We start from the raw sequence: 27206 nt of genomic DNA, 5'->3' as shown, positions 1-27206 counted from the left end.
CTACCTGGCCTGCTGAGTTCCTCCAGCATTTAGTGTGTGTTGCTTGGATTTCCACACACTTATTGTCTGTTGAAGGACTGAAACCAAGCAGGCCACAGGAAGATGTACTGTGCTCTCAAGTAACACAGGTTCTTGGTTTTCAGTTACGTTGGTCAAAATGGATGCAGGAACCGTGACAAAGTGCAACTTTGCAGGGGATAAAAAGGCAGGAAGTTCTTGGACAGACAATATATTTGCTACAAAGTCGAAAAATGAGGAAGAGGCTAAAGAAAGTGGCCAAGGAGAGGGGGCTGACGAGGATGAATGGGTAAGATGTCAACAAAAAATCTACATTGCATGAATTTTGGGAAATGTGGAATGAGATTATTCATCCATGGTGCAGGAACAGACTGTTGGCTTTCCTTGTTTGCCATCTGAAATACCTGAAGTTGCACTTCCACTTGAATAGAGGGAGTTGTCACTCTTTGTTATTGGATGGTCTGGTAATTGGAACCAGGGCTAGGTAGAGATGGTTCCTGACTTGCTCACGTCCCCACCCACACCTTCGCCCCCCCCCCACTGACGACTGCTTCTGTCTACAGAGCTGACGAATGTGTTGTAAACCTGAGCCTGGTTTTCAGATGAACTCGGCTTCTCCTCCAGCTTGGTTGTATGCTCCAGAAATGATTTGTTTCATATTTTCAATGTTTAACAAATGTTCTTGCCTTCCAGGATGATTGAAGACCCAGGCAGTCAGTGAAACAAAGAAACGGGACCCTAACAGCAAAGTCTATCTCACTCATCTTCATCTTCAAATCTGTTTATGAACATTTACTCTGACTGTATAATCTTTTAATGTTAAAACTGTGGAAAGTTTTCCAGAGAATCTTGGTGCTTGACTCAGAAGTTCCCTTTGGCTTTGAAGGAAATCTTGTGTGGAAGCCCCGGCCGTGTGGCGTGTCGTCTAATTCAACTGTTCATCCTTCCAGTCTAGGTGGTACAAACACACGATTCCTTGGGCAACATCTTCCAGATAGCAAATTTCTCAAATTGCTTCATTTTTTCTACACCTTTGTCTTGTTTGTGTTACGGAAACTGTTGGAGCCTGTGACGTACAGTTTGGAACTCAATGGAAGGGTTTAGTGCCATGCTGTGTCCGGAGAGCTGCCTCAAGGAGATAGAGACGGGAGGCCAAAAAGGACCGAGAACACAAGCTGACTCATAGAAAAGACCAGAGACAGGGCACAGGGTCATGAACAACTCCATCTTGAAGTGGCAAGGAAGACTGAAGCACTGACTTAATAATTTCTCCTTTTGCTCCTCCCATTTCCTCCAAACTAAAGGTGTAGCTATGGGCACCCGTATGGGCCCTAGCTATGCCTGCCTTTTTGTTGGGTTTGTGGAACAATCTATGTTCCGTGCCTATTCTGGTATCTGTCCCCCACTTTTCCTTCGCTATATCGACGACTGCATTGGTGCTGCTTCCTGCACGCATGCAGAACTCGTTGACTTTATTAACTTTGCCTCCAACTTTCACCCTGCCCTCAAGTTTACCTGGTCTATTTCCGACACCTCCCTCCCCTTTCTAGATCTTTCTGTCTCTGTCTCTGGAGACAGCTTATCCACTGATGTCTACTATAAGCCTACTGACTCTCACAGCTATCTGGACTATTCCTCTTCTCACCCTGTCTCTTGCAAAAACGCTATCCCCTTCTCGCAATTCCTCCGTCTCCGCCGCATCTGCTCTCAGGATGAGGCTTTTCATTCTAGGACGAGGGAGATGTCTTCATTTTTTAAAGAAAGGGGCTTCCCTTCCTCCACTATCAACTCTGCTCTTAAACGCATCTCCTCCATTTCACGTACATCTGCTCTCACTCCATCCTCCCACCACCCCACTAGGAATAGGGTTCCCCTGGTCCTCACCTACCACCCCACCAGCCTCCGGGTCCAACATATTATTCTCCGTAACTTCCGCCACCTCCAACGGGATCCCACCACTAAGCACATCTTTCCCTCCCCGCCTCTCTCTGCATTCCGCAGGGATCGCTCCCTACACAACTCCCTTGTCCATTCGTCCCCCCCATCCCTCCCCACTGATCTCCCTCCTGGCACTTATCCGTGTAAGCGGAACAAGTGCTACACATGCCCTTACACTTCCTCCCTTACCTCCATTCAGGACCCCAAACAGTCCTTCCAGGTGAGGCATCACTTCACCTGTGAGTCGACTGGGGTGATATACTGCGTCCGGTGCTCCCGATGTGGCCTTTTATATATTGGTGAGACCCGACGCAGACTGGGAGACCGCTTTGCTGAACATCTACGCTCTGTCCGCCAGAGAAAGCAGGATCTCCCAGTGGCCACACATTTTAATTCCACATCCCATTCCCATTCTGACATGTCTATCCACGGCCTCCTCTACTGTAAAGATGAAGCCACACTCAGGTTGGAGGAACAACACCTTATATTCCATCTGGGTAGCCTCCAACCTGATGGCATGAACATTGACTTCTCTAACTTCCGCTAGGCCCCACCTCCCCCTCGTACCCCAGCTGTTACTCATTTTTATGCACACATTCTTTCTCTCACTCTCCTTTTTCTCCCTCTGTCCCTCTGAATATACCTCTTGCCCATCCTCTGGGTCACCCCACCCCCCGTCTTTCTTCCCGGACCTCCTGTCCCATGATCCTCTTGTATCCCCTTTTGCCTATCACCTGTCCAGCTCTCGGCTCCATCCCTCCCCCTCCTGTCTTCTCCTATCATTTTGCATCTCCCCCTCCCCCTCCAGCTTTCAAATCCCTTACTCACTCTTCCTTCAGTTAGTCCTGACGAAGGGTCTCGGCCTGAAATGTCGACTGTGCCTCTTCCTATAGATGCTGCTTGGCCTGCTGCGTTCACCAGCAACTTTGATGTGTGTTGCTTGAATTTCCAGCATCTGCAGAATTCCTGTTGTTTGGCTCCCAACAGAGATGGTCAGCAGCTGGATCAGCAACGTTCAGACCCGGGTCAGCTGTCACTCTCTACGGAAGGACTGAGTTTGTCGGCTGCTCTCCTCGTATGCAGATGAAAAGATATTTATGATATTCTGAGATTTATGTATGCTATATTGGTTTCCTTCTGTTTCTCAGTGTTTCCTTTCTGTAGCCAGTTAGCAATGGGTGAGCTGTTAATTTTTGTGTGTAAGGAGGGGTTGGAGGTTTGGTGCTACTGTTACTGTTTTTTGTGAGTGAGGGTGTCCGGGGTCGGTGATTGTTATTGTGACTGTTTTTTCCTTCAGGGGAGGGGGGTCTGCGAGCTTGTTTTTTTTTTGCGCTGGGGGTGGATTTACGGAACTGAAAGTAGCTTATCTCAGTGCAGTAGGGAAATGAAAGATTTGAAAAGGAGTAAATCTGTCACATGATTTGTACGGTTTGTGTCTATGGCCAGCCCAGTCTGTTGTGCTGGAGGGGCAGCTCACAGTGTCACTATAGCAAACCCCACTTACTAACACAGAGCATAACACTATTACAGCCCAGGGCATTGGACTCTGGAATTCAATTTTGCCATCCTCTGTAAGACAGTGTGAATGTTCTTCCCTCCTGCTTGTCAATTTCCCCTGCATGCTCCGCTTTCCCCCACAATCTGAGATGTACTAGTTAGTAGGTTAATTTGTCATTGTAAGCTGTCCTGTGATTAGGCTAGGGCAAATCAGTGGCTGCCTTAGAGGGCCAGAAGGGCCTATTCTGTGCTGTATCTCTAAATATAATCCTAACCGGTTCGTCTCTGCAATGTCACAGGAAACCCACACAGTCCTGGGCCTATTCCGTGCTTTATCTCTAAATATAATCCTAATCGGTTCATCTCTGCAATGTGGCAGGAAACCCACACAGTCACGGGGAGAACGTACAAACTCCTTCCGGGCAGCAGAGGCAATGGCTGCTGCTGTGAAGTGTTATGCTATGTGCTGCCCTCTCAGTTCTCACTAAATACGTAAAGTTGCAGGTTCAGTGAGAGGAATAGTCCATTATCAGGAGACAGAGTTAAATCCTTCACGTTGATCGGACGGAACTTGTACTGGAGTTCTGCCTGTAGTCTGCTGATTTAGTTACAGTGACAAGGCCACTGGAGATGGTGGTGAGGAGAAGCCCATCATCTGTAGCTCTCAAGGGGGTGAGTGGGAAAGATCCTCCGGAGGCTCCAGGAGTGTGGAGATCGAAACTATTGCAGGAAATACTGAACAAGGATGTGCTATACCATCCAGACTTTCTGTGGTCAATGAGATCAGAAAGCTGGGGAGGAAGAGATGTGAAGGCAGGTTAGAGACACTGGTGGGGAGCCGGTTGAACTCTTGAACTCTCTCTGTGGTCAGCAGCTGGAAATAACAGATTTTTATATTCTTTTGTTAATAAATCTTGCTGATGAAGAATACTTTACACTCTTTTACTCTATATAAATTGTTTTAACAAAATTTCACTTTTCTAAATGAATAAAGGTTAACTAATATTTTCAAACTTTCAAATCGATGTTTTCACTTTACCTCTGGTAATTTGGAGAACTATGTGTGAGCTGTGTTCAGTGCCACCATTGGTGTGTGGTCAGCAGGAGGCCGGTACAGTGGATTGTTACGATCATTGGTGCACAGGGCTGTTATACCATCTTAGAGCAGCTGTAACATTGTCCCAGTCCCTTTAATGTGTGAAAAAGAACATAACGTTTTCAGATAGAGAAAATATCAGTCCCCAAAACAATATGAAGAATTAATATGAAGACTGAAGAATTAATAACAGGACATGGTGCAATGGCAGAAATCCTAAATTATTTTTGATTGGCCTTCATGGTAAAAGAAGCTAAAACAATTGATAATCGAGTTTTGAAGAGAACTGCTAATCATCTTGATCACTTGAAAAAAAAATTTGTAATCTAACCAAGCTAAAGTCCAACGTCCACTGGATCCGATGGCCTATTTCTTAGTGTCTGAAAAGAAGTGGCTAAGTGACCACAGAGATGGTGGTTACGTTGACTGTAGTCCATATAAACCACTCCCACCCTTAAACCTGCTCCTCATTCAGCAGGCGTGGATCACTGAAACCTTCAAATCTGCTCCCCATTCAGCAGTCATAAACCACTCCAACCCTCGAACCTGCTCCCCATTCGGCAGTCATAAACCACTCCAACCCTCGAACCTGCTCCCTATTCGGCAGTCATAAATCACTCAAACTCTCAAACCTGCTTCCCATTCGGCAGTCATAAACCACTCAAACTCTCAAATCTGCTCCCCATTCAGCAGGCGTGGATCACTGAAACCTTCAAATCTGCTCGCTATTCAGCAGTCATAAACCACTCCAACCCTTAAACCTACTCCCCATTCAGCAGATGTAGACTACTACAACCATCGAACCTGCTCCCCATTCAGCATTCATAGATCACTCCTACCCTTAAATCTGCTCCTCATTCAGTAGGCGTGGATCACTCCAACCCAGAGAGAGAGGGTGAGTTTTGCACAGGTTGGGGAGAAGAGTTTAAAAAAGGAGCTTTTCACAGGGCTCAGAGCATCATCGGCAGACCAATTGATTCGCGATTCATTGGCAGGACTAAATAAAAGTAAAGCAGAGCGGCCTTTGTGTGAGTGGACCAGTGCAGGAGTGGCGATCTGAAGCTTTGGCTCAAGAGATTTCTGTGAGGAGGTACAGGTAAGCAGCAGGAGAGGCTTTTGTAATGGATTGAATAAAAGGTCACTAAATTACAGCTAATTAAATAAAGTAGGGATGATTCAGGATCAGGTGATGTGCTGTAGCTACATGATGTGGGAGCTGGTGGACCCCATTGTGGTTCCTGGTGACCACATCTGCAGCGAGTGTTGGCTGCTCGAGGAACTCAAGCTCAAAGCTGACAACCTGGAATCTGAACTTCAAACACTGTGGCACGTCAGGGAGGGGGAGAGTTCCCTGGATTCTCTGTCTCAGGAGGTAGTCACACCCATTAGATTAGCTGCTTCAAATTCAGTCTGTGGTCAGGGACAAGAGGGTGTGACTGCGAGTGAGGTGGGTACTGGGATTCAAGAGACGGTGCTGGAGGAGCCTCGGCCCTTGAGCTTGTCCAGCAGGTCTGAGATTCTTGCTCCCTGTGTGGATGAGAGTGAGGGCTGTAGGAAGGTTGAACAACCCAACTGTGGCACCATAGTTCAGGGAGCCATTCAAGAGGGGGGAGAGAGGAGAAATGTAGTGATAATCGGGGTTAGTATAGTCAGGGGAATAGACAGAGTTCTCTGTCGTGAGGATAGAGTGTACCGAAGACTGTGTTGCCTGCCTGGGTTCAGGACATCTTCTCTGACCTGCAGAGGAATTTGTAGTGGGAGTGGAAAGATCCAGTTGCCATGGTCCATGTGGGTACCAATGACATAGGTAGAATGAGGAAAGAGGTTCCGCTGAGGCAGTTTGAGCAGCTCGGGACTAAATTATAAAGCGGAACCAAAAAAGTGATAATATCTGGAATACTACCTGAACCACATGAAAATTGGCATAGGATCAAGAAGATTAGAGAGTCAAATGCATGGCTCAAGGATTGGTGTGGGAGAAGTGGGTTTGAATTCATGGGAAATTGGCACCAGTAATGGGGAAGGAGGGAGCTGTGCCAATGGGACGGGCTCACCTGAACTGTGATGGGACTTGGATTCTGGCCAAACGCATAACTAGGGCTATGGATAGGGCTTTAAACTAAATAGTTGGGGGAGGGTCAACAGATTGTAGAAGTATGGATAATGTAAAAAAAAGTATGGATAAGGATGAAAAAGCAAAAGATAAAAAAGAAAAGTAAGATGTATGGTATTCTTTTTAATCTCTGCCATGATGAGTTCGAAATTCAGGTGGGAAGACACACGAATGCAATCTATTGAATCTCAGTTGAATCCGTTCTTGAGGTTCCAGAGTCTGCAGATGCGGGATATCCAAATCAACGCACACAAAATGGAGGAGGAACTCAGCAGATCAGACAGCAGCTTTGGAAGAAAACGAACATTCGGCCTTTTTTGCAGAGGCCTTTCATCGGGATTCTTGATGAGGGGTCTCAGCCCGAAACATTGACTGTTCATTTTCCTCCATAGACCCTGCTTGGCCTGCTGAGTTCCTTCAGTATTTTTTTGTGTGTTTGATCCTATTCTGAGGGTCCAGGGGAAAATGGCAGTTTGTTTTGCCCAGAGTGCACCGCGCACTGGAATGTGCTCTATTCGTGTAGTGGGCAGTCGGCCAGGGTAGGGGGCAGCAGAGAGCCGGAAGTGTTGGTGCGGCGGAAGTGGGTCAGCGGCGGCCGGGCCGGGAGGATGATCAAGGCGATCCTGGTGTTTAACAACCATGGCAAACCGCGGCTCAGCCGTTTCTATCAGCACTTTGTGAGTGGCCGGGGCCGGGGCTCGCTCTCACGGCCATCAGACGCGGCGCGGACCCCTCCCGTCCCCGTCCCCGACCCCGCGGTGTACCTCCTCAGCTTCGCCTCCATCACTGGCTGTGACCGCCGGTTCCTCTGACACTGCTGGGGCTGGAAACATGACCAGGAAGGGAGTGAGGGTCAGCTGGGATTAGCTTGGGCTGCACGGAATGTGTGGGCCGAAGGGCCTGTTCTTGTGCTGTTCAGTGTAATACAGTACCTCAGTGTTCGCTTTTCAACAATCCGTCAATGGTTTAAACCGGGGTTTCCCAGTTCGGGGTCCACAGATCCCTCGGCCAGTGGTGAGGGGTCCCACAAAAAAGGTAGGAACCTCTAGTTTAGGCGACAGTACAGATGTTTGCACTTGATAAAGGATCCAGCAGTGTGGTTGATGGCAGGGAAGACAGGTTAGACTACAGAAACCAACCAATGGGCCAGGTGAATGGACAAAGAATGGGAAATGGAATTGATGTAGAAAGGTTGTATTTTGTGGAGGATGAACTGGGCACTTTACAATGCCTCAACATTTTCTCTTTTGGCGCCTGTCACTTTCTCCAAACCAAAGCTGTGGGCAGCGTTTTGTGTTGCTGAGGATTTCCAGCATCTTGTGTTTAACAGCTGTAGGTGAGACGCACCTGGAGTTCTGGTTGCCACACTATAGGGGTGATATTAAACGGGAAGAGATGTACAGCGACTGGAGGGCAAGAGTCATAATGACAGGTGGAGACGGTGTTTCTCAGAGCTTCAGAGGCTGAGGGATGAGTCTACAGAGGTTAACAAGGAGCGTAGAACATTGAAGAATACAGTACAGGATAGCCCCATCGACCAATGATGTTCTGCCAAACTAATTAAACTATTGACTTCTTATCCCTTCTGGCTGTCCATTCCCTCACGTTAACGTGCAAATCTCACAGCCTCTTGAACTCCTCTATCAAATCTGCCCCTGGCGGAACACTGCAGGTACTCATTACTTCCAAGTGTCTCCTTTGAACAATGAGCTTTCCCCTCTTGCCTTAAATGCATGCCCTCTGCTATCAGACATTTCAACCCTGGGAAAAGGTTAATAGCTGTTTCCAGATATGGCCTAACTAGAGTTGTATAAATCTGCTATTTTCTGTCTCTTGAAATCATCGTCTAGACCAATGAAGGAAAGTGTGCTGTCAACCAGTACAGCCAGTTTCCACGTACACTGTTACCACCCTGTCAACCTGTTCAGACAGTTTCCACGTACACCGTTACCACCCTGTCAACCTGTTCAGACAGTTTCCACGTACACCATTACCATGCAGTCAATCTGAGCAGCCACTTTGTGTACACCGTTACCACGCTGTACACCTGTTCAGACAGTTTCCACGTACACCGTTACCACTCTGTACACCTTACTACCCTGTCAATCTGAGCAGCCAGTTTCCACGTACACCGTTACCACGCTGTACACCTGTTCAGTTTCCACGTACACTGTTACCAGGCTGTACACCTGTTCAGACAGTTTCCACGTACGCCGTTACCACGCTGTACACCTGTTCAGACAGTTTCCACGTACACCGTTACCACGCTGTACACCTGTTCAGTTTCCACGTACGCCGTTACCACGCTGTACACCTGTTCAGACAGTTTCCACGTACGCCGTTACCAGGCTGTACACCTGTTCAGACAGTTTCCACGTACGCCGTTACCACGCTGTACACCTGTTCAGACAGTTTCCACGTACGCCGTTACCACGCTGTACACCTGTTCAGACAGTTTCCACGTACGCCGTTACCAGGCTGTACACCTGTTCAGACAGTTTCCATGAACAGAATCAGAATCAGGTTTATTATCACTGGCATGTGACATGATATTTGTTAACAGCAGCAATAGTTCAATGCAATACATAATATGGAAGAAAAAAATAAATGAAATAAAAATAACAATAATAATAAATCAATTAAAGTATACGTATATTGAAGAGATTTAAAAATGTGCAAAAAACAGAAATATTTTATATTAAAAAAAGTGAGGTAGTGTCCAAGGGTTCAATGTCCATTTTGAAATTGGACAGCAGATGGGAAGAAGCTGTTCCTGAATCGCTGAGTGTGTGCCTTCAGGCTTCTGTATCTCCTACCTGATGGTAACAGTGAGAAAAGGGCATGCCCTGGGTGCTGAAGGTCCTTAATAATGGACACTGCCTTTCCGAGACACCACTCCCTAAAGATGTCCTGGGTACTTTGTAGGCTAGTGCCCAAGATGGGGCTGACTAAATTTAGAACCCTCTGCAGTTTCTTTCGGTCCTGTGCAGTAGCCCCTCCGTACCGGACAGTGATGGAGCCTGTCAGAATGCTCTCCACAGTACATCTATAGAAGTTTTTGAGTATATTTGTTGACATGCCAAATCTCTTCAAACTCCTAATGAAGTATAGCCACTGTCTTGCCTTCTTTATAACTGCATCGATATGTTGGGACCAGGTTAGAGCCTCTGAGATCTTGACACCCAGGAACTTGAGGCTGCTCACTCTCTCCACTTCTGATCCCTCTATGAGGATTGGTATCTGTTCCTTCATCTTACCCTTCCTGAAGTCCACTATCAGCTCTTTCGTCTTACTGATGTTGAGTGCCAGGTTGTTGCTGTGACACCACTCCACTAGTTGGCATATCTCACTCCTGTATGCCCTCTTGTCTCCATCTAAGATTTTACCAACAATGGTTGTATTGTCAGCAAAATTATAGATGATTTTTGAGCTATGCCTAGTCACACAGTCATGTGTATACAGAGAGTAGAGCAGTGGGCTAAGCACACACACCTGAGGTGCACCAGTATTGATTGTCAGTGAGGAGGAGATGTTATCACCAATCCACACAGATTATGGTCTTCCAGTTAGGAATTTAAGGATCCAATTGCAGAGGGAGGTACAGAGGCCCAGGTTCTGCAACTTCTCAATCAGGATTGTGAGAATAATGGTATTAAATGCTGAGCTATAGTCGATGAACAGCATCCTGACATAGGTGTTTGTGTTGTCCAGGTGGTCTAAGGCTGTGTGACGAGCCATTGAGATTGCATCTGCCGTTGACCTATTGTGGTGATAGGCAAATTGCAATGGGTCCAGGTCCTTGCTGTGGAAGGAGTTCAGTCTAGTCATGACCAACCTCTCAAAGCATTTCATCACTGTAGATGTTGCACCATTACCACCCTGTACACCTGTGCGGCCAGTTTCCGAGTGTTGAGGGCTCGGATCTCATAACCCCTCTGTACGTGTTGCCTTTAACTCTACTTTTACGTTTGTTCTGCTACATTGCATCGCCTCACACTTGGCTGGATCACACTGTGCCTTCTGTGTGGGTGAGCAAGGGGAAGGAGAAGGCTGGGTTGGTAAGTTTGCTGATGACACGAAGGCTGACGGTGTTGTGGACAGCGTAGAAGGTGGTTGTAGGTTACAGTGGGACATTGTTGGGATACAGAGTTGGGCTGACTAGTGGCAGATGGAGTTCAATCTGAGAAGTGTGAAGTGATACCTTTAGCAAGGTCAAATATGAAGGCAGAATACAGGGATAATGACAGGGTTCTGAGCAGTGTAGAGGAACAGACCGACCTGGGATCCTCGTCCATATATTCCTTAAAGTGGCCAAGCGAGCTGAAAGTGGGGTTAAGAAGGCGTAGGGTATGTTGGCCTTCATTAATTGGATTCAAGAACCGTGAGGTATGTTGCAGCTCTGAAAAACTGGTTAGATCACACTGGGAGTATTGTGTTCCGTTCTGGTTGTCTCATTGCAGGAAGGATGTGGAAGCTTTAGAGAGGGTGCAGAGGAGATTCACCAGGATGCTGTCTGGACTAGAGAGCGTGTCCTATGAGTACAGGTTGAGTGAAGGAGAATGGGAAGTAACTTGATAGAGGTGTACAAGATGACGAGAGGTATAGATAGTCTTTTTCCCAGGGTGCAAGTGGCAAATACGAAATGAGTATAATTTTAAGGTAATTGGAGGAAAGTATAGGGGGGATGTCGGAGGTAGTTTTTTTTTTACACAGAGAGTGGTGGGTGTGTGGAACACCCTGCCAGGGGTGGTGGTAGAGGCAGGTACATTCGGGACATTTAAAAGTCTCTTAGATAGGCACATGGATGATGGAATAATGGAGGGCTATGTGGGAGGAAAGGGGCAGATTGATGTTGGAGAATGTTAAAAGTATAGTTTGGAAATGAGAGGAGGTCCTGAACAGTGAATATAGGGCAGTATGTAGAAAGCTAAAAAGCAGAACCTCCAGGGTAGCAATCTCTGGAATGCTGTCTGTGCCATGTGCCACTGAGAGTTAGGGTAGGGTGATTTGGAATGTGAATGCGTGGCTGAAGATCTGGTGCAGGGGGCAGGGATTCAGATTCCAGGATCACTGGGATCTCTTCTTGGGAAGGTAAAACCTGTACAAGGGGAATGAGTTACACCTCAAACGGAGGGGGACTAATATCCTTTAGGCAAGTTTGTTAGAGCTGTTGGGGAGGGTTTAAACTAAATTGGCAGGAACTGGGGTGATGGGGCAGTGAGTATAAAACTAGATGCAGGGCGAAGTGAGACTGTGAGGAAGGACAGGTAGGTGATAAGGCAAAATTGCAGTCAGTGGGATGACTTACAGCATAAAACAAAATCAAAAAGTATCTGGTAAGTTTTTTTTCTTCATTTTTTTTGTCTGTTAGTGTATAGTTACATAGAGCAGTGAGGTTGGCTCCAGGGGCTGCTTTGTGTTCTGATGAAATGTGGGAATTCTGGGAGAGATCCAGCCTCCTGGGAGAGAGGAGGAATTTCTTTAGCCAGACGGTGGTGAAACTATGGAATTGGTTGCCACAGGCAGCTGTGGAGGCCAGATCATTGGGTGTATTTAAGATGGAGGTTGACAGATTCTTGATGTGTCAGAGCGTGGAAGGTTACGGGGAGAAGGTAGGAGAGTGGGGTTGAGAAGGAAATGTTCAAACAGACTCGATGGCCCGATTGGCTCAATTTTGCTCCTGTGTCGTATGGTCCTATGCCTTGAAAAAGGCCGAAGTCAGCGTGGCTTTCTCAAGAGAAACTCTTGCCTGACAAATCTGTTGGAATTCTTTGAAGAAATAACAAAACAGGATAGACAAAGGAGAATTGGGGGATGATGTATACTTGGACTTTCAGAGGGCTTTTGACAAGGTGCCACACATGAGGCTGAATAACAAGATAAGACCCATGATATTACAGGAAAGATACAAGCATGGATAGAGCATTGAGTGATTGGCAGGAGGCATAGAGTGGGAATAAAGGGGGTCTTTTCTGGTTGGCTGTCGGTGACCAGTGGCGTTCCACAGGGGTCGGTGTTGGTCCGATTCTTTTGTACGTTATATGTCAGTGATTTGGATGATGGAATTAATAGCTCTGCAGCCAAGTTTGTGGACGATACGAAGGTAGGTGGAGGGGCAATTTCCTGTATCCTGCCTCTCCATATGTCCCCTCTGTCACACCTCAGCCTCTGAACTGATCCAGAGTTCACCCAGTTCCAGCTTCAGCTTCATAACGCAGACAGTTAGAAGCTGCAGCTGGACGGACTTCCTGCTGCTTTCCCACGTCCCACAAGAGGAGTACGGTATTCCACTATCCTGCCTGGCCACTCTACCATCCCAGCTGAGCAGCTACAGAGAAGGGAAAGAAAAACAAATACTTAACCTCGAGCTTTCTGTTCCTTTCTCTGATGGAAGCTTCTCTTCGTTGAAGCCTCGCAGAGCTAAAGCCTCAAGGTCACCTCTCTGACTGTGTCCACTCGGAGGATGGCTGCTGCCCCTTCCTTCCTTTAATTTGTTCTTGCTAATCAATCTCAAATGCCAGTTGATCGCAGGTCAGAGCTCTTTCTCGCTGTGGTGACCCTCTGCTGGCATTTCTACTTGGACAGAGACCTAGTGAAATGCCCCCCTCCTGGTGTCCAGATCGGTCACTGGTCTTAGCAGGGATGTGGTGCTGAGGCTTAACAAGGCACTGGTCAGGTCGCACAGATGCCGTGAGCAGCTTTGGGCCCCCTGTCTGAGAAAAGCTGTCCTGGCACTGGAGAGGACCCAGAGGGGGCTCCCCGGTGAGATCCCCCTCATTGAAACCCATTGAACATTGAAAGGCCTGGACAGAGTGGATGTGGAGAGGATGTTTCCTTTGGTGGGAGAGTTTAGGACCAGAGGGCACAAACGCAGAATAGAGGGATGTTCATTTAGAACAGAAATCCGGAGGAATTTCTTTAGCCCGAGAGTGGTGAATGTGTGGAATTCAGTGCCACAGGTGGCTGTGGAGGCCAAGTCTTTGGATATGTTTCAGGTAGAGACTGACAGGTTCTTGATTAGTCGGGAGTGGGGGTGGGGGGTCAAAGGTTACGGGGAGAAGGCAGGTGAATGGGGTTCAGAAGGATAATAAATCAGCCGTGATGGAACGGCGGAGCAGACTCGATGGGCTGAATGGCCTAATTCTGCTCCTATGTCTTATGGCCATTGGGGTGGTCAGCAGAGCATTGTGGGCCGAAGGGCCTGTAGTTTGCTTTACTGTTCTGTGTTGCAATGTCTGACACTGGGGAAAAGCTGGCGTCCAAGACTGGGAAATGGTAGCAGGGTCATGGATCAGCCCGGCAGAACGACGATCCTTGTACAGAAAACAAACCCATTTTGTCATCGGATGTGGTTGAGGTTGGCAAGCTGTAACTTGTGGGTAATGTACCTCATCTCCCTTCCATCTGTCGTCAGCGTGGATCACGAGCAGTGTGGTCTTGCTACATCTGTGCACGTCTGGAGACGGTCTATGGTAGGGGGCTTCCTGTTTAACCGGAACATACTCGGCTTGGAGTTAGATCAGGGGAGGTTGAGAGCTTCCTCCTGGGGTGAGGTGATTGACTAGTTTGGGGTTTGTCACCTCAATAACGGATAGTTTTTGTTTTATTTCTTCAGTCCGAGGATATGCAACAACAAATCATCCGGGAAACATTCCAGTTGGTGTCCAGGAGGGATGAAAACGTCTGCAACTTCTTGGAAGGTGGCAGGTAGGTGTTGCTGGAGGGGTAGTGGGCGTCCGAGACCAATGGATTATTATGGCCCCAGTTCATCATGGGTTCCTGGCCTGTCTGGGGTTTACCCTCTGTCCAACCTTCCCCCCCCAGCTCCATTCTTCTGCACTGTCCCCATATCCTTCGATTCCCTCAACATCCACAACTCTTCCATCTCTCCTTTGAAACAACCGGCAGACTGGACCTCTGTCTGGAGTAAGCAACACCCTCTGTGAACCCTAGGCTTCTCCTGCAGCCAGCCCACCACTTCACCGCACTGCCTTGGCCGCGTTTTAAACCAAGGTTTTTTCTTTAACACAAGAGATTCTGCAAATGCTGGAAATCCAGAGCAACACACACAAAATGCTGGAGGAACTCAGCAGGTCGGGCAGCATCTGTGGAGATGAACAAACAGTTGACGTTTTGAGCGAAGGGTCTTCGTCAGGACCAGAAAGGAAGGGAAAGAAGCCAGAATAAGAAGGGTGGGCCAGGTGCTCAAACTAGAAGGTGACAGGTGAAGCCAGGTGAGGTGGGGGAGGGGATGATGTGAGAAGCTGGGAAGTGATGGGTGCAGGAGGTGAGGGCTGATAAAAAAGGAATCTGATAGGAGAGGAGAGTGGACCATCAGAGAGAAGGAAGGGGAACCAGAGGGAGGTGATGGGCAAGTGAGGAGAAGAGAAAGGCTAAGAGGGGAACTAGAATGGGGAATGGAGAAGCAGGAGGAGCAAAATTACTGCAATTTTGAGAGATTCTTCTTCATGCCATCAGGTTGGAAGCTACCCAGATAGAATGAAGTGTTACTCCTCCATCCTGAATACAGGCCCAGAGCCATCAAACACGACATATGACAAGCCAGTCAATGTTGAAATTCTTTTCGTGAATCTCCTTTGAACCCTCTCCAGTTTCAGCATAAACTTTCTAAGATAAGGGGCCCAAAACTGCTCACTGTACTCCCAGTGAGGCCTCACCAGTGCTTTATAAGGCCTCAAAATTACATCTTTGCTTGAATGCTAACATTGTATTCGCCTTCCTCGCCACAGACTCAACCTGAAAATTACCCTTTAAGGAATCCTGCACAAGGACTCCCAAGACCGTTTGCACCTCAGATTTTTGAATTTTCTGTCCATTTAGAAAATACTCTACCCGTTCATTTTTTCTGTCAAAGTGCATGACCATACACTTCCTGGCACTCTATTCCATCCGCCACTTCTTTACCCATTCTCCTAATCTGTCCTTCTGTAACCTCTCCACTTGTTCAAAACTACATGCCCCACCGCCTACCTTCATATTGTCCGCAAACTTTGTAACAAAGCCCTCAATTCCATCATCCAAACCGTTGACATATAATGTAAAAAGAGGCGGTGCCTACACAGACACCTGTGGAACACGAATAGCCACTGGCAGTCAGCCACAACAGGCTCCCTTTATTCCCACTCTTTGCGTCCTGCCAATTAGCCACTGCTTTATCCATGCTAGTATCTTTCCTGTAAAACCATGGGCTCATAGCTTGTTAAACAGCCTCATGTGTAGCACCTTGTCATAGGCCTTCTGAAAGTCCAAATACACAACATCAACCGATTCACCTTAGTCTATCCTGCTTGTTATTTCTTCAAAGAATTCCAACAGATTTGTTAGGTAAGATTTTCCCTTGAGGAAACCAGGCTGACTACGGCCTATTCAGCCATGATCACAGTGAATGGTGGTGCTGGCTGGAAGGGCTGAATGGCCTACTCCTGCACCTATTGTCTATTGTCTATTTCATCATGTGCCTCCAAGTACCCCAAAAACACATCCTCAGCGATCACCTCCAACATCTTCCCAGCCACTGAGGTCAGACTAACTGGCCTATGGTTAGTTTCTTCTGCCTCTCTCCCTTCTTGAAGACTGGAGTGACATCTGCAATTTTCCAGTCTTCCAGAACCATCCCAGAATCTAGTGATTCTTTATTTTAACCAATATTTTTTATTGATTTCTATATAGAAGAATACAGAGGCCAAGAGAATACATATTATAAAACAAAAGAAAAAATATGATAATACCAGATATAGTATATTGAATCACATTAACGAACTCCTTACTCTATATTCATATAGATTAGATTAATTCATGTATTAGAATATAAACAATTTTATTAAAAACAGATCTACACCCACTACCAAAGTGGAAGCTGTTTGGGGAGAAAAAAGAAAAAAAAATCTTATCAAATAATAAAATATACTATTAACCGACTTCTGTACTTTAACAAGAAGTCAAAGATTATGAAAATAATTTTAAAACAGCCCCTACAAATTTTGAAAATCTTGGTTAGATTCAGAAATTGAACAAAGAATCTTTTCTAAATTTAGGCATGCCACAACATCCCGTAACCACTGAGCATGATTGGGCGGAACAGCATCCTTCCATTTAAACAAAAGCACCCTTCTAGCCATAACAGAGATAAAAGACAGAATGTGAGATCAGATGTCTTCAGAATGATATCTTTCCTTCCAACAATACCAAGTAGGGCAGTCAAAGGATTAGGCTTAAAATCTACTTTAAAGAGTACAGAAAAGTTTGGAATGCTTCCTTCCAATATTTTCCAAGACTTGGGCACGTCCAAAACATATGAATAAATGAAGCTTCTCCATTGTTACGCCTATCACAGTAGGGAGATATATCCATATAAAAACGAGATAACTTATCCTTGGTCATATAAGCTCTATGAACCACTTTAAATTGTAGGAGAGAATGACCAGCACATAACGATGAAATATTAACCAATTTAAAAATCTCATTCCAGGTTTCTTCAGAAATTGAGGTCTGTAAATCTTGTTCCCAAAGGTTTTTAATTTTGTCTAAGGAATCATTTCTCATTCCCAACAACATATCATAAATATTGGATATTGAACCATTATAGAATGATTTCATATTAAGAATTTCATCTAATACATTCTTATCAGGACTATTAGGAAATGTATATAATTGAGATCACAGAAAATCTCTAATTTGTAAGTACCGGAAAAAATGGTAAACTATATTTAGTTGACAATTGTTCAAACGAAGAAAAACTTCCTCCCACAAACAGATCCCAGAAACATGTAATGCCCAATCTTTCCCATTGTTTAAAAACTACATCAGTCTTAGAAGGATGGAAAAAATAATTTAAAAAAAATAGGTCTAGAAAGGGAGAATCTCAATAAACCAAAATGTTTTCTAAATTGTATCCAAATCCTCAAAGTGTGTTTGACTACCACATTTTCAGTTCTCTTACTTAAGGATAAAGGAAGTGAAGATCCTGAAAGAGAGATAATAGAAAATTTATTAACCGAGTTGGCTTCTAAAGAAACCCACCCGGGACAGTCCTTGTGATTAATATAGTGTAACCAAAACGTGGTTATTACCTACCCGGTAATAAAACCTAAAATTTGGTAATGCTAATCCTCCATTCTTTTTAACTTTCCGGAGATGTACTTTCTTCAGTCGAGGACGTTTATTTTTCCATATATAGGAGGATAAAATAGAGTCCAGAGAGTCAACAAAGGATTTAGGAATAAAAACAGGTAACGCCTGAAAGGGGTATATAAATTTAGGTAAAACATTCATTTTAATAGAATTAATTTGATCAATCTAGTGGTTCTTGAAAGATCATTACTAATGCCTCCACAATCTCTTCAGCCACCTCTTTCAGAACCCTGGGGTGTAGACCATCTGGTCTAGGTGACTTATCTATCTTCAGACCTTTTAGTTTCCCAAGAACTCTCTCCCTAGTAATGGCAACTTTACACACTTTATGTCCCCAACACACTCGAACTTCCGGCATACTGCTCGTGTCTTCCACAGTGAAGACTGATGCAAAATATTTATTCAGTTTGTCTGCCATTTCCTTGTCCCCCGCCACTACCTCTCCAGCATTGTTTTCCAGTTGTCCAATATCAACTCTCGCCTCTTTTCTGTTCCGCCCACTGCTGACCTCTTCATCTCTCTATGACCAGTTGACCTCCCTGCCAACCCTGTGACCTCTGCTGACCCCATGATCTCTCTTTTGAACCTGTGACCTTTCAACAACTTTCTTTTCAAGGGTCTCTCTTTGACTTAGAAACATTCTAAGACTCTGCTTCAATCATCCCAAAGTCTCACGAGTTTCCAACACAAAAACTATTGCCTGAATCCACTCTGACACCAGTGACCCCGAGTTCTGGATTTTACTCTTCTCATCCACCTTGTCAGCACCCCTCAGTATCAAACCCACTCTCGTTGTTCTACAGTAGACACAGGCATTCTCCCCCTGTTCTGTCCTCAGATGACAACTTGTCAATTGGGTATTAGAACAGAGACTCTGGAACAGTGCAGCTACGAGTGTGGTAGAGCAAAGAGATCTGGGAACACAGGTCCGTAATTCGTTGTTACTGGTGTCATCGTTATCCATAAGATACGGATGCATAGAGTTGGAGTGATATATTAGCATGGATAGAGGATTGGTTAACTAATAGACAGCAGAGAGTTGGGATACATCGGTGTTACTCCAGTTGACAATCAGTGGTGAGCGGTGTGCCACAGGGGTTAGTGCTGGGCCTGCAACTGTTCACAATATACATTAACGATCTAGAAGAGGGAATCGAGTATAGTCTATCTAAGTTTTCTGATTACACTAAATTGAGTGTAAAAGCAAATTGTGCAGAAGATACGTGGAGCCTGCAGAGAGATACAGATAGGTTAAATGAGTGGTCAGGGTTCTGGCAGATGGAGTACAATGTTGGTAAATGTGGAAGAGGGTTATAATGACGTTGACGGAATTGGAAAACCTGGATAAGAATGTTGGATGGGTTATTTTCTTTGGAATGAGTGATGGGGCAACTGAAGTTGAGTGAATTTACCCCCTCTGGTTCAAGAGTCTGATGGTTGAGGATAACAAACCCGGCAGCATCTTTGGGAAAAGAGTACAGTTGACGTTTCGGGCTGAAACCTTTCGGCAGAACAATTGTTTGTGGTGGAGGATTGTAACTGTCCCTGAACCTTTTGATGCGCGTCCTGAGGCGCCTGTAGCTTCTTGCTGATGGCAGCAACGTGAAGAAAGTGGGGTGGGGTCCCTGATGGTGGTTATGTTTTCCTGTGACAGCGCTCCGTGTAGATGTGCTGAGTGGTGGGGAGACCTTCACCAGTGATGGACTGGGCTGTATCCACTATTTTTTGTAGGATTTTCCATTCGTGGGCAGTGGTGTTTCCATTAGATTGTGAACGTCCCGGTGAAAGTTAATGAGGAACCATTTCCCACCACCTACGGCACGGAGATTGCAGATGGAGTTGTGTGCACTAGAGGGCTCTGTTGACCTAGAGCCCGGTGTCTGGAGGAGCCTGAATTTACATTGACCTGGTATGAATGGTCTGATTGTGGTTTTGGGGAATGATCACCTGCAGGACATAAACTGGAGTACTAATGACTTGAGGAAGGACGTACAGGTTTTGGAGTTGTTGCAGAGGATTCTGGAGATGAGGGTTTCGTTACTGATTAACAGGATTCTGAAGCTCACACTCGTTCCTCAATTACCCTTCATTTACCTGAACAGCCCGGCCCTTGTCACCATACTGTTGTCCACAAGGTGAACAGCCCAGAGTCCTGGGAGAGGTTGCTGAAGAGATAACGGATGCATTGGTCATGTTCTTTTAAAGACTCACTTGATTCTGGCATGATCCTGGAGGAGAATGTCACTCATCTCTTTAAGAAGGGAGGAAGGCAAAAGAAAAGAATTTAGAGGCCAGTTAGCCTAAACTCATTGGTTGGGAAATTGTTGGAGTATATCTTTAAGGATGAAGTTTCGGGGTTCTTGGAGACTAATGATAAAACTAAGCAAAGTCAGCATGGTTTCTGTAAAGGGAATCTTGCCTGATAAATCTGTTCGAGTTCTTCAAGGAAGTAACAAGCAAGGTGGACAAAGGAGAGGCAGTGGATATCACTTACTTGGATTTTCAGAAGGCAGTTGATGAGGTGCCACACATGAGGCTGTTTAAAGGAAGAAAGAAGCTGCAGAAGATCGTGAACACAGCCCAGCACATCACACAAGCCAATCTTCCGTCCTTGGACTCACTTTACACCGCACGCTGTCGGAGCAGTGCTGCCAGGATAATCAAGGACACGACCCACCCAGCCAACACACTTTTCGTCCCTCTTCCCTCTGGGAGAAGGCTCAGGAGCTTGAAGACTTGTACGGCCAGATTTGGGAACAGCTTCTTTCCAACTGTGATGAGACTGCTGAACGGATCCTGACCCGGATCTGGGCCGTACCCTCCAAATATCCGGACCTGCCTCTCGGTTTTTTTGCACTACCTCACTTTCTATTTTTCTATTTTCTATTTATGATTTATAATTTAAATTTTTAATATTTACTAATTTTTACTATTTTTAATATTTAGTATTTGTAATCCAGGGAGCGGAAAGCGCAGAATCAAATATCGCTGTGATGATTGTACGTTCTAGTATCAATTGTTTGGAGACAATAAAGTATAACAAGATAAGATCCTGTGGCGTTACGGGAAAGATACTGGCATGGGTAGAGGAATGGCTGACAGGCAGGAGACAGCGATTGGGAATAAAGGGGGTCTTTTCTGGTTGGCTGCCTGTGACTAGTTGGTGCTCTTCAGGTGTCAATATTGGGACTGCTACTTTTCATATTGTTTGTCAGTGATTTGGATAATGGAATTGATGGCTTTGTGGAAAAGTATGCAGATGACACGAAGATAGGACGGAGGTTGGTAGTGCTGAGGAAGCAATGTGATTGCAGAAGGACTGAGAGAAATTGGAAGAACGGGCAAAAAAAGTGGCAGATGGAATACAGTGTTGGGAAATGCCTGATAATGCGTTTTTGTAAAAGGAACAATAGTGCAGACTGTTATCTAAATAGGGAGAAGATTCAAACATCAGAGGTGCAAATGGGTTTAGGAATTCTCATGCAATTAATTTACAGGTTGAGTCTGTGGTAAAGAAGGCAAATGCAATGTTGGCATTTATTTTCAGGGGAATCGAATATGAAAGCAAGGAGATAATGTTGAGCCTTTATAAGACACTAGTCAGGTCACACTTGCAGTATTGTCAACAGTCATAGTCATAGTCGTATTTTATTGATCCCGGGGGAAGTTGGTTTTCGTTACAGTTGCACCATAAATAATTAAATGGTAATAAAACTATAAATAATTAAATAGTAATATGTAAATTATGCCAGGAAATAAGTCCAGGACCAGCCTATTGGCTCAGGGTGTCTGACCCTCCAAGGGAGGAGTTGTAAAGTTTGATGGCCACAGGCAGGAATGACTTCCTATGACGCTCTGTGCTGCATCTCGGTGGAATGAGTCTCTGGCTGAATGTACTCCTGTGCCCAACCAGTACATTATGTAGTGGATGGGAGACATTGTCCAAGATGGTATGCAACTTGGACAGCATCCTCTTTTCAGACACCACCGTGAGAGAGTCCAGTTCCATCCCCACAACATCACTGGCCTTACAAATGAGTTTGTTGATTTTGCTGGTGTCTGCTGCCCCAGCACACAACAGCAAACATGATAGCACTGGCCACCACAGACTCGTAGAACATCCTGAGCATTTCTACTCAGCATTTGGGCCCCTTATCTCAAGTAAGGATCTGTTGTCATTGGAGAGGGTCGAGAGGAGGTTCATGAGGGTGATTCTGGGAATGAAGGGGTTAACATATGAAGAGCATTTGGCAGCTTTGGGCCTGTACTCACTGGAATTTAGAAGAATGTGGGGGGATCTCATTGAAACCTACCGAATGTTGAAAGGACTAGATAAGGTGGATGTGGAGAGGATGTTTCCTGTTGTGGGGGTATCCAGAACTAGAGGGCACAGCCTCTAAATTGCAGGGTGACCTTTTAGAACAGAGGTAAAGGGGAATTTTTTTAACCAGAGAGTGGTGAATCTGTGGAATACTCTGCCACAGACTGTGGTGGAGGCCAAGTCAGTGGGTGTATTTAAGGTGGAGGTTGATAGTTCCCTGATCGGTCAGGGCATCAGAGGACATGACGGGAAGGCAGGTGTGTGAAAGTTGTGTCTGCTCTGTCATTCCACCATGGCCGATTTATTATCCCTCTCAACCCCATTCTCCTGCCTTCTCCCTGTAACCACTGCCGTCCTGACTAATCAAGAACCTATCAACCTCTGCTTTAAATGCACCCAATGATTTGGCCTCCACAACGGTCCGTGGCAATGAATTCCACAGAATTTAGCCTCTGGCTAAAGAAACACCTCCTCCTCATCTCTGTTCTAAAGGGATTTCCTTGCACTCTGAGGTTGTGTCCTCAGATCCTAGACTCCCCCACTATAGGAAACATCCTCTCTACACCCGTTCTATCTCGGCCTTTCAGTATTTAATAGGCTGCAATGCGTTCTATATTTCAGCGAGTACGGGCCGAGAGCCATCAAATGCAGATGCAGCGACACCCCGGCTGTCTAATAGCCAGTGTTCACCATGCCATGGAAATGCCAAGCAAAGAGCAGCTGTGACGAGAGAGACCCGGGTCACTGCCCTTCTCAGTTAGAAGCATCCCGCCACCCAGTCCTGACCACGGGCACCCTGGGGTGCAGCTGTTGACCAGCGATGCAGTGGCTGAAGGGCAGGTCAGGGGCTGGACATCAGGCAGTGAGAGACTCCCATCCTTTCCCATCCTTTCCCATCCTCTCCCATCCTCTCCCATCCTCTCCCATCCTCTCCCATCCTCTCCCATCCTCTCCCATCCTCTCCCATCCTCTCCCATCCTCTCCCATCCCCTCCCATCCCCTCCCATCCTCTCCCATCCCCTCCCATCCCCTCCCATCCCTTCCCATCCTTTCCCATCCTCTCCCATCCTCTCCCATCCTCTCCCATCCTCTCCCATCCTCTCCCATCCCCTCCCATCCCCTCCCATCCCCTCCCATCCCCTCCCATCCTCTCCCATCCTCTCCCATCCCCTCCCATTCTCTCCCATTCCCTCGGCACAGATTAAGATGGTGCTGGAGTAACTCAGCTTACATCTTCAATACCATCAGGAAAAAGCAGTCCGTTTCATTTGTACTTACCCCTTCAAAGATTCACTCATGGCACCGGTGGCCATGGTATGTTTCTTGTAGAGTTCAGTACCCTGCTCGCACATGATGGCTGTGGTGTGTATCTTGTAGAGTTTAATACACTGCTCCCACACTGCTATATTTTACTAAGAAGGGAAAGGGGCATCTGTGTGTTCTTCTGGAAGAAGCTCGCGGCCCTGTCTTGGCAATATGTTGTTAGTCGTTCATTGCTGTTGGGATTGAATCTTGGAGCTCCCTCTTTGACAACGGTATGGGAACTCCACCAGGAAGGCTGTGCTCACTGGCTGATATATGAATCCTGATGAAGGGTCTCGACCCAGACATCGACTGTTTATTCCCCTCCATAGGTGCTGCCTGACCTGCTGAGTTCCTCCAGATTCTGTGTGCATTGCTGACAGAAGACAGCATCCATGATTATTGCTTGAAGTAACTCGTTTCTACAAACAAAGGAGTCCCATCACCCAGAACATGCTCTCTTCCGGTTACCATCATCAGAGGGATTGTACAGGAGCCTGCAGACACACATTCTCTGTTTCATAAACATCTCCTTCCGGTTACCATCATCAGAGGGATTGTACAGGAGCCTGTAGACACACACTCTGTGTTTCATAAACATCTCCTTCCCATTACCATCATCAGAGGGATTGTACAGGGGCCTGTAGACACACACTCTGTGTTTCAGAAACGGCTCCTTCCCCTGCACCATGGACCATGAGCCCATGAACACGACTTCATCGTTTTCCTCTCCTTCTGCACTGCTCGTTTATTTCTTAATTTTTTTATTGTGAATTAAAGTAATGTTTTTAATGTATTTCACTGTACCGCGGCCCCAAACGGACAAAGTTCCGACATATGCCAGTGAGACGAAGCCTGATGCTGAGTGTCTGGTTTGTTACAGTTTGATCGGAGGATCAGACTACAAGCTCATCTACAGACACTATGCAACCCTCTACTTCCTCTTCTGTGTCGACTCGTCTGAGAGTGAGCTGGGCATTCTGGATCTGATACAGGTTTGTGTGACCGCTGCATTCCCATGATGTCCAATCATTATTCCCCTGGGTTGAGGGGAATCTCACAACTTGTCCACGGGTTGAAGCTGCTAAATGTACCTGAGAAGGTGTTGCAGAGGGAGTGTGGAGAGATATTGTACAGTACCTTTATTTACGGAGTCCAGGGAATCCCACAGAAAAGACGGGAAGTACAGGATAAATATGCAGAACAAAGGCTCCGGGCACATTTGTGTCTGCTGGAAGTGAAGTGAAGTTGGACATTTTAAACTTTCATGCCATTCCTTCACGTCACAAGAGACTTATAAATTAGATACAGATTCATGCATGGAGTCAGAGGAAGTGTATTGGCATGGATAGTGGATTGGTTAACCAATAGAAGGCAGAGTTGGTATAAATGGGTGTTACTCTGGTTGGCAGTCAGTGGTGAGTGGGGTGCTGCAGGGGTTGGTGCTGGGCCCACAGCTGTTTACCATTTACATTGATGATTTGGAAGAGGGGACTGAGTGTAGCGTAGCAAAATTTGCTGATGACACTAAACTGAGTGGAAAAGCAAATTGTACAGAGGATGTGGAGAGTCTGCAGAGGGATATGGATAGGTTAAGTGAGTGGGCCAAGGTCTGGCAGATGGAATACAATGTAGGTAAATGCAAAATCTTCCATTTTGGAAGGAATAATAGAAGAGCAGATTATTATTTAAATGGTGAAAGATTGCAGCATGCTGTTGTGCAGAGGGACTTGGGAGTGCTTGTGCATGAATCGCAAAAAGTTGGTGTGCAGGTACAACAGATTATTAAGAAGGCAAACAGAATGTTGGCCTTCATTGCTAGAGGGATTGAATTCAAGAGCAGGGAGGTCATGCTGCAACTATACAGGGTACTGGTGAGGTCGCAGCTGGAGTACTGTGTGCAGTTCTGGTCTCCATACTTGAGGAAAGATATACTGGCTTTGGAGGCAGTGCAGAAGAGGATCACAGGTTGATTCCAGGGATGAAGGGGTTAACCTATGAGGAGCGATTGAGTCGCCTGGGACTATACTCTCTGGAGTTCAGAAGAATGAGAGGGGATCTTATAGAAACGTACAAAATTTTGAAAGGGGAAAGGTAAGATAGAAGTAGGAAAGTTGTTTCCATTGGTAGGTGAGACTGGAACTAGGGGACATTGCCTCCAGATTCAGGGGGAGAAGATTTAGGACGGAGTTGAGGAGAAACTGTTTTTCCCAGAGAGTGGTGAATCTGTGGAATTCTCTGCCCAGGGAAGCAGTTGAGACTTCTTCACTAAATATATTTAAGATACAGTTAGATAGATTTTTACATAGTAGGGGAATTAAGGGTTATGGGGAAAAGGCAGGTAGATGGAGCTGAGTTTACGGACAGATCAGCCATGATCTTATTGAATAGCGGGGCAGGCTCAATGGGCCGGATGGCCTACTCCTGCTCCTATTTCTTATGTTCTTATGTTCTTATTGGAACAATGTTGTCACAGAGAGAGAGAGATGTCTGAACAGTCACAGAGAGGGATGAACTTTCCAGTTGAGGCTTGCTGTGGGGTCAGTCTGACACTACTGGGTCAGAAGTACAATTGTGATCTGAAATTCAGCAATGTAGTCACAGGGTTTTTTGAGCAGGAAAAGAAGCCTCTTAGCCTAACTTGTTCATATTGGCTATTGCCTAACTGAGCCCAACCCAGAAAACCATAAGGCATAGGAGCAGGATTAGGCCATTCACCCCATTGAGTCTGCTCATCACTCAACCCCACACAGCTGCCTTCTCGCCATATCCTTTGATGCCCTGACTGATCAGGAAACTATCAACTTCTGCCTTAAATATACCCACTGACCTGGCCTCCACTGCAGTCTGTGGCAGAGCCTTCCACAGATTCACTATTCTCTGGCTAAAAAAAATTCCCCTTACCTCTGTTCTAAAGGGTCACCCCTGAATTTTGAGGCTGTGCCCTCTAGTTCTGGATACCCCCACCATAGGAAACGTCCTCTCCACATCGACCCTATCTAGTCCTTTCAACATTCGGTAGGTTTCAATGAGATCCCCCCCACATTCTTCTAAATTCCAGTGAGTACAGGCCCAAAGCTGCCATACACTCCTCATATGTTAACCCCTTCATTCCCAGAATCATCCTCGAGAACCTCCTCTCGACTCTCTCCAATGACAACACATCCTTTCTGAGATATGGGGCCCAAAACTGTTGACAGTACTCCTAAGTGCAGCCTGACTAGTGTCTTATAAAGACTCAATTTTATCTGCTTGCTTTTATATTCGATTCCCCTGAAAATAAATGCCAACATTGCATTTGCCTTCTTTACCACAGACTCAACCTGTAAATTAACCTTCTGGGAGTCTTGCACGAGGACTCCTAAATCCCTCTGTACCTCTGATGTTTGAACCTTCTCCCCATTTAGACAATGGTCTGCACTATTGTTCCTTTGACCAAAGTGCATCATCATAGGAGAGAGTTTCTTCCTTCTCCCGTCTGCGTGAGATGTGGGACTTTCGAGAGACTTTGAACTTTTTTACTGTGCCCATGGCCTGTTCTTCATCAAGTTATGGTATTGTTGCACTGTTGTAACTATATGTTATAATTATGTGGTTTTTGTTAGTTTTTCAGTCTGTCCTGTGTTTGTGTGATATCACACCGGAGGAATATTGTATTATTTCTTAATGCATGCATTATTAAATGACAATTTATGAGGACTGCGTGTCCTCATAATCTAATCTAATCTAATACACTTCCCAGTGCTGCATTCCATCTGCCATTTTTTTGC

General features: G+C 45.9%; 1 protein-coding gene across 2 annotated transcripts in view; it reads left to right on the top strand.

The window, feature by feature from the left end:
* Positions 1-27206, top strand: part of LOC134355818 (AP-3 complex subunit sigma-2) — a 65913-nt gene that overhangs the window by 15905 nt on the left and 22802 nt on the right. Inside the window, exons 5-7 of one of the 2 annotated variants that reach the window (XM_063066272.1) lie at positions 144-307; positions 14278-14369; positions 24320-24431. In XM_063066272.1, the coding sequence (XP_062922342.1) occupies positions 144-307; positions 14278-14369; positions 24320-24431 (368 nt within the window). Of the gene's footprint in view, positions 1-143; positions 308-7225; positions 7340-14277; positions 14370-24319; positions 24432-27206 lie in introns of those variants that run through there. The other variant, XM_063066270.1, reaches the window with a different exon arrangement.

The sequence above is a fragment of the Mobula hypostoma genome, chromosome 13 (genome assembly GCF_963921235.1).
Source record: "Mobula hypostoma chromosome 13, sMobHyp1.1, whole genome shotgun sequence".
NCBI lineage: Eukaryota > Metazoa > Chordata > Chondrichthyes > Myliobatiformes > Myliobatidae > Mobula > Mobula hypostoma.
Note: the sequence above shows the minus strand (reverse complement) of the source record. Positions and strands in the feature narration are given on the sequence as shown.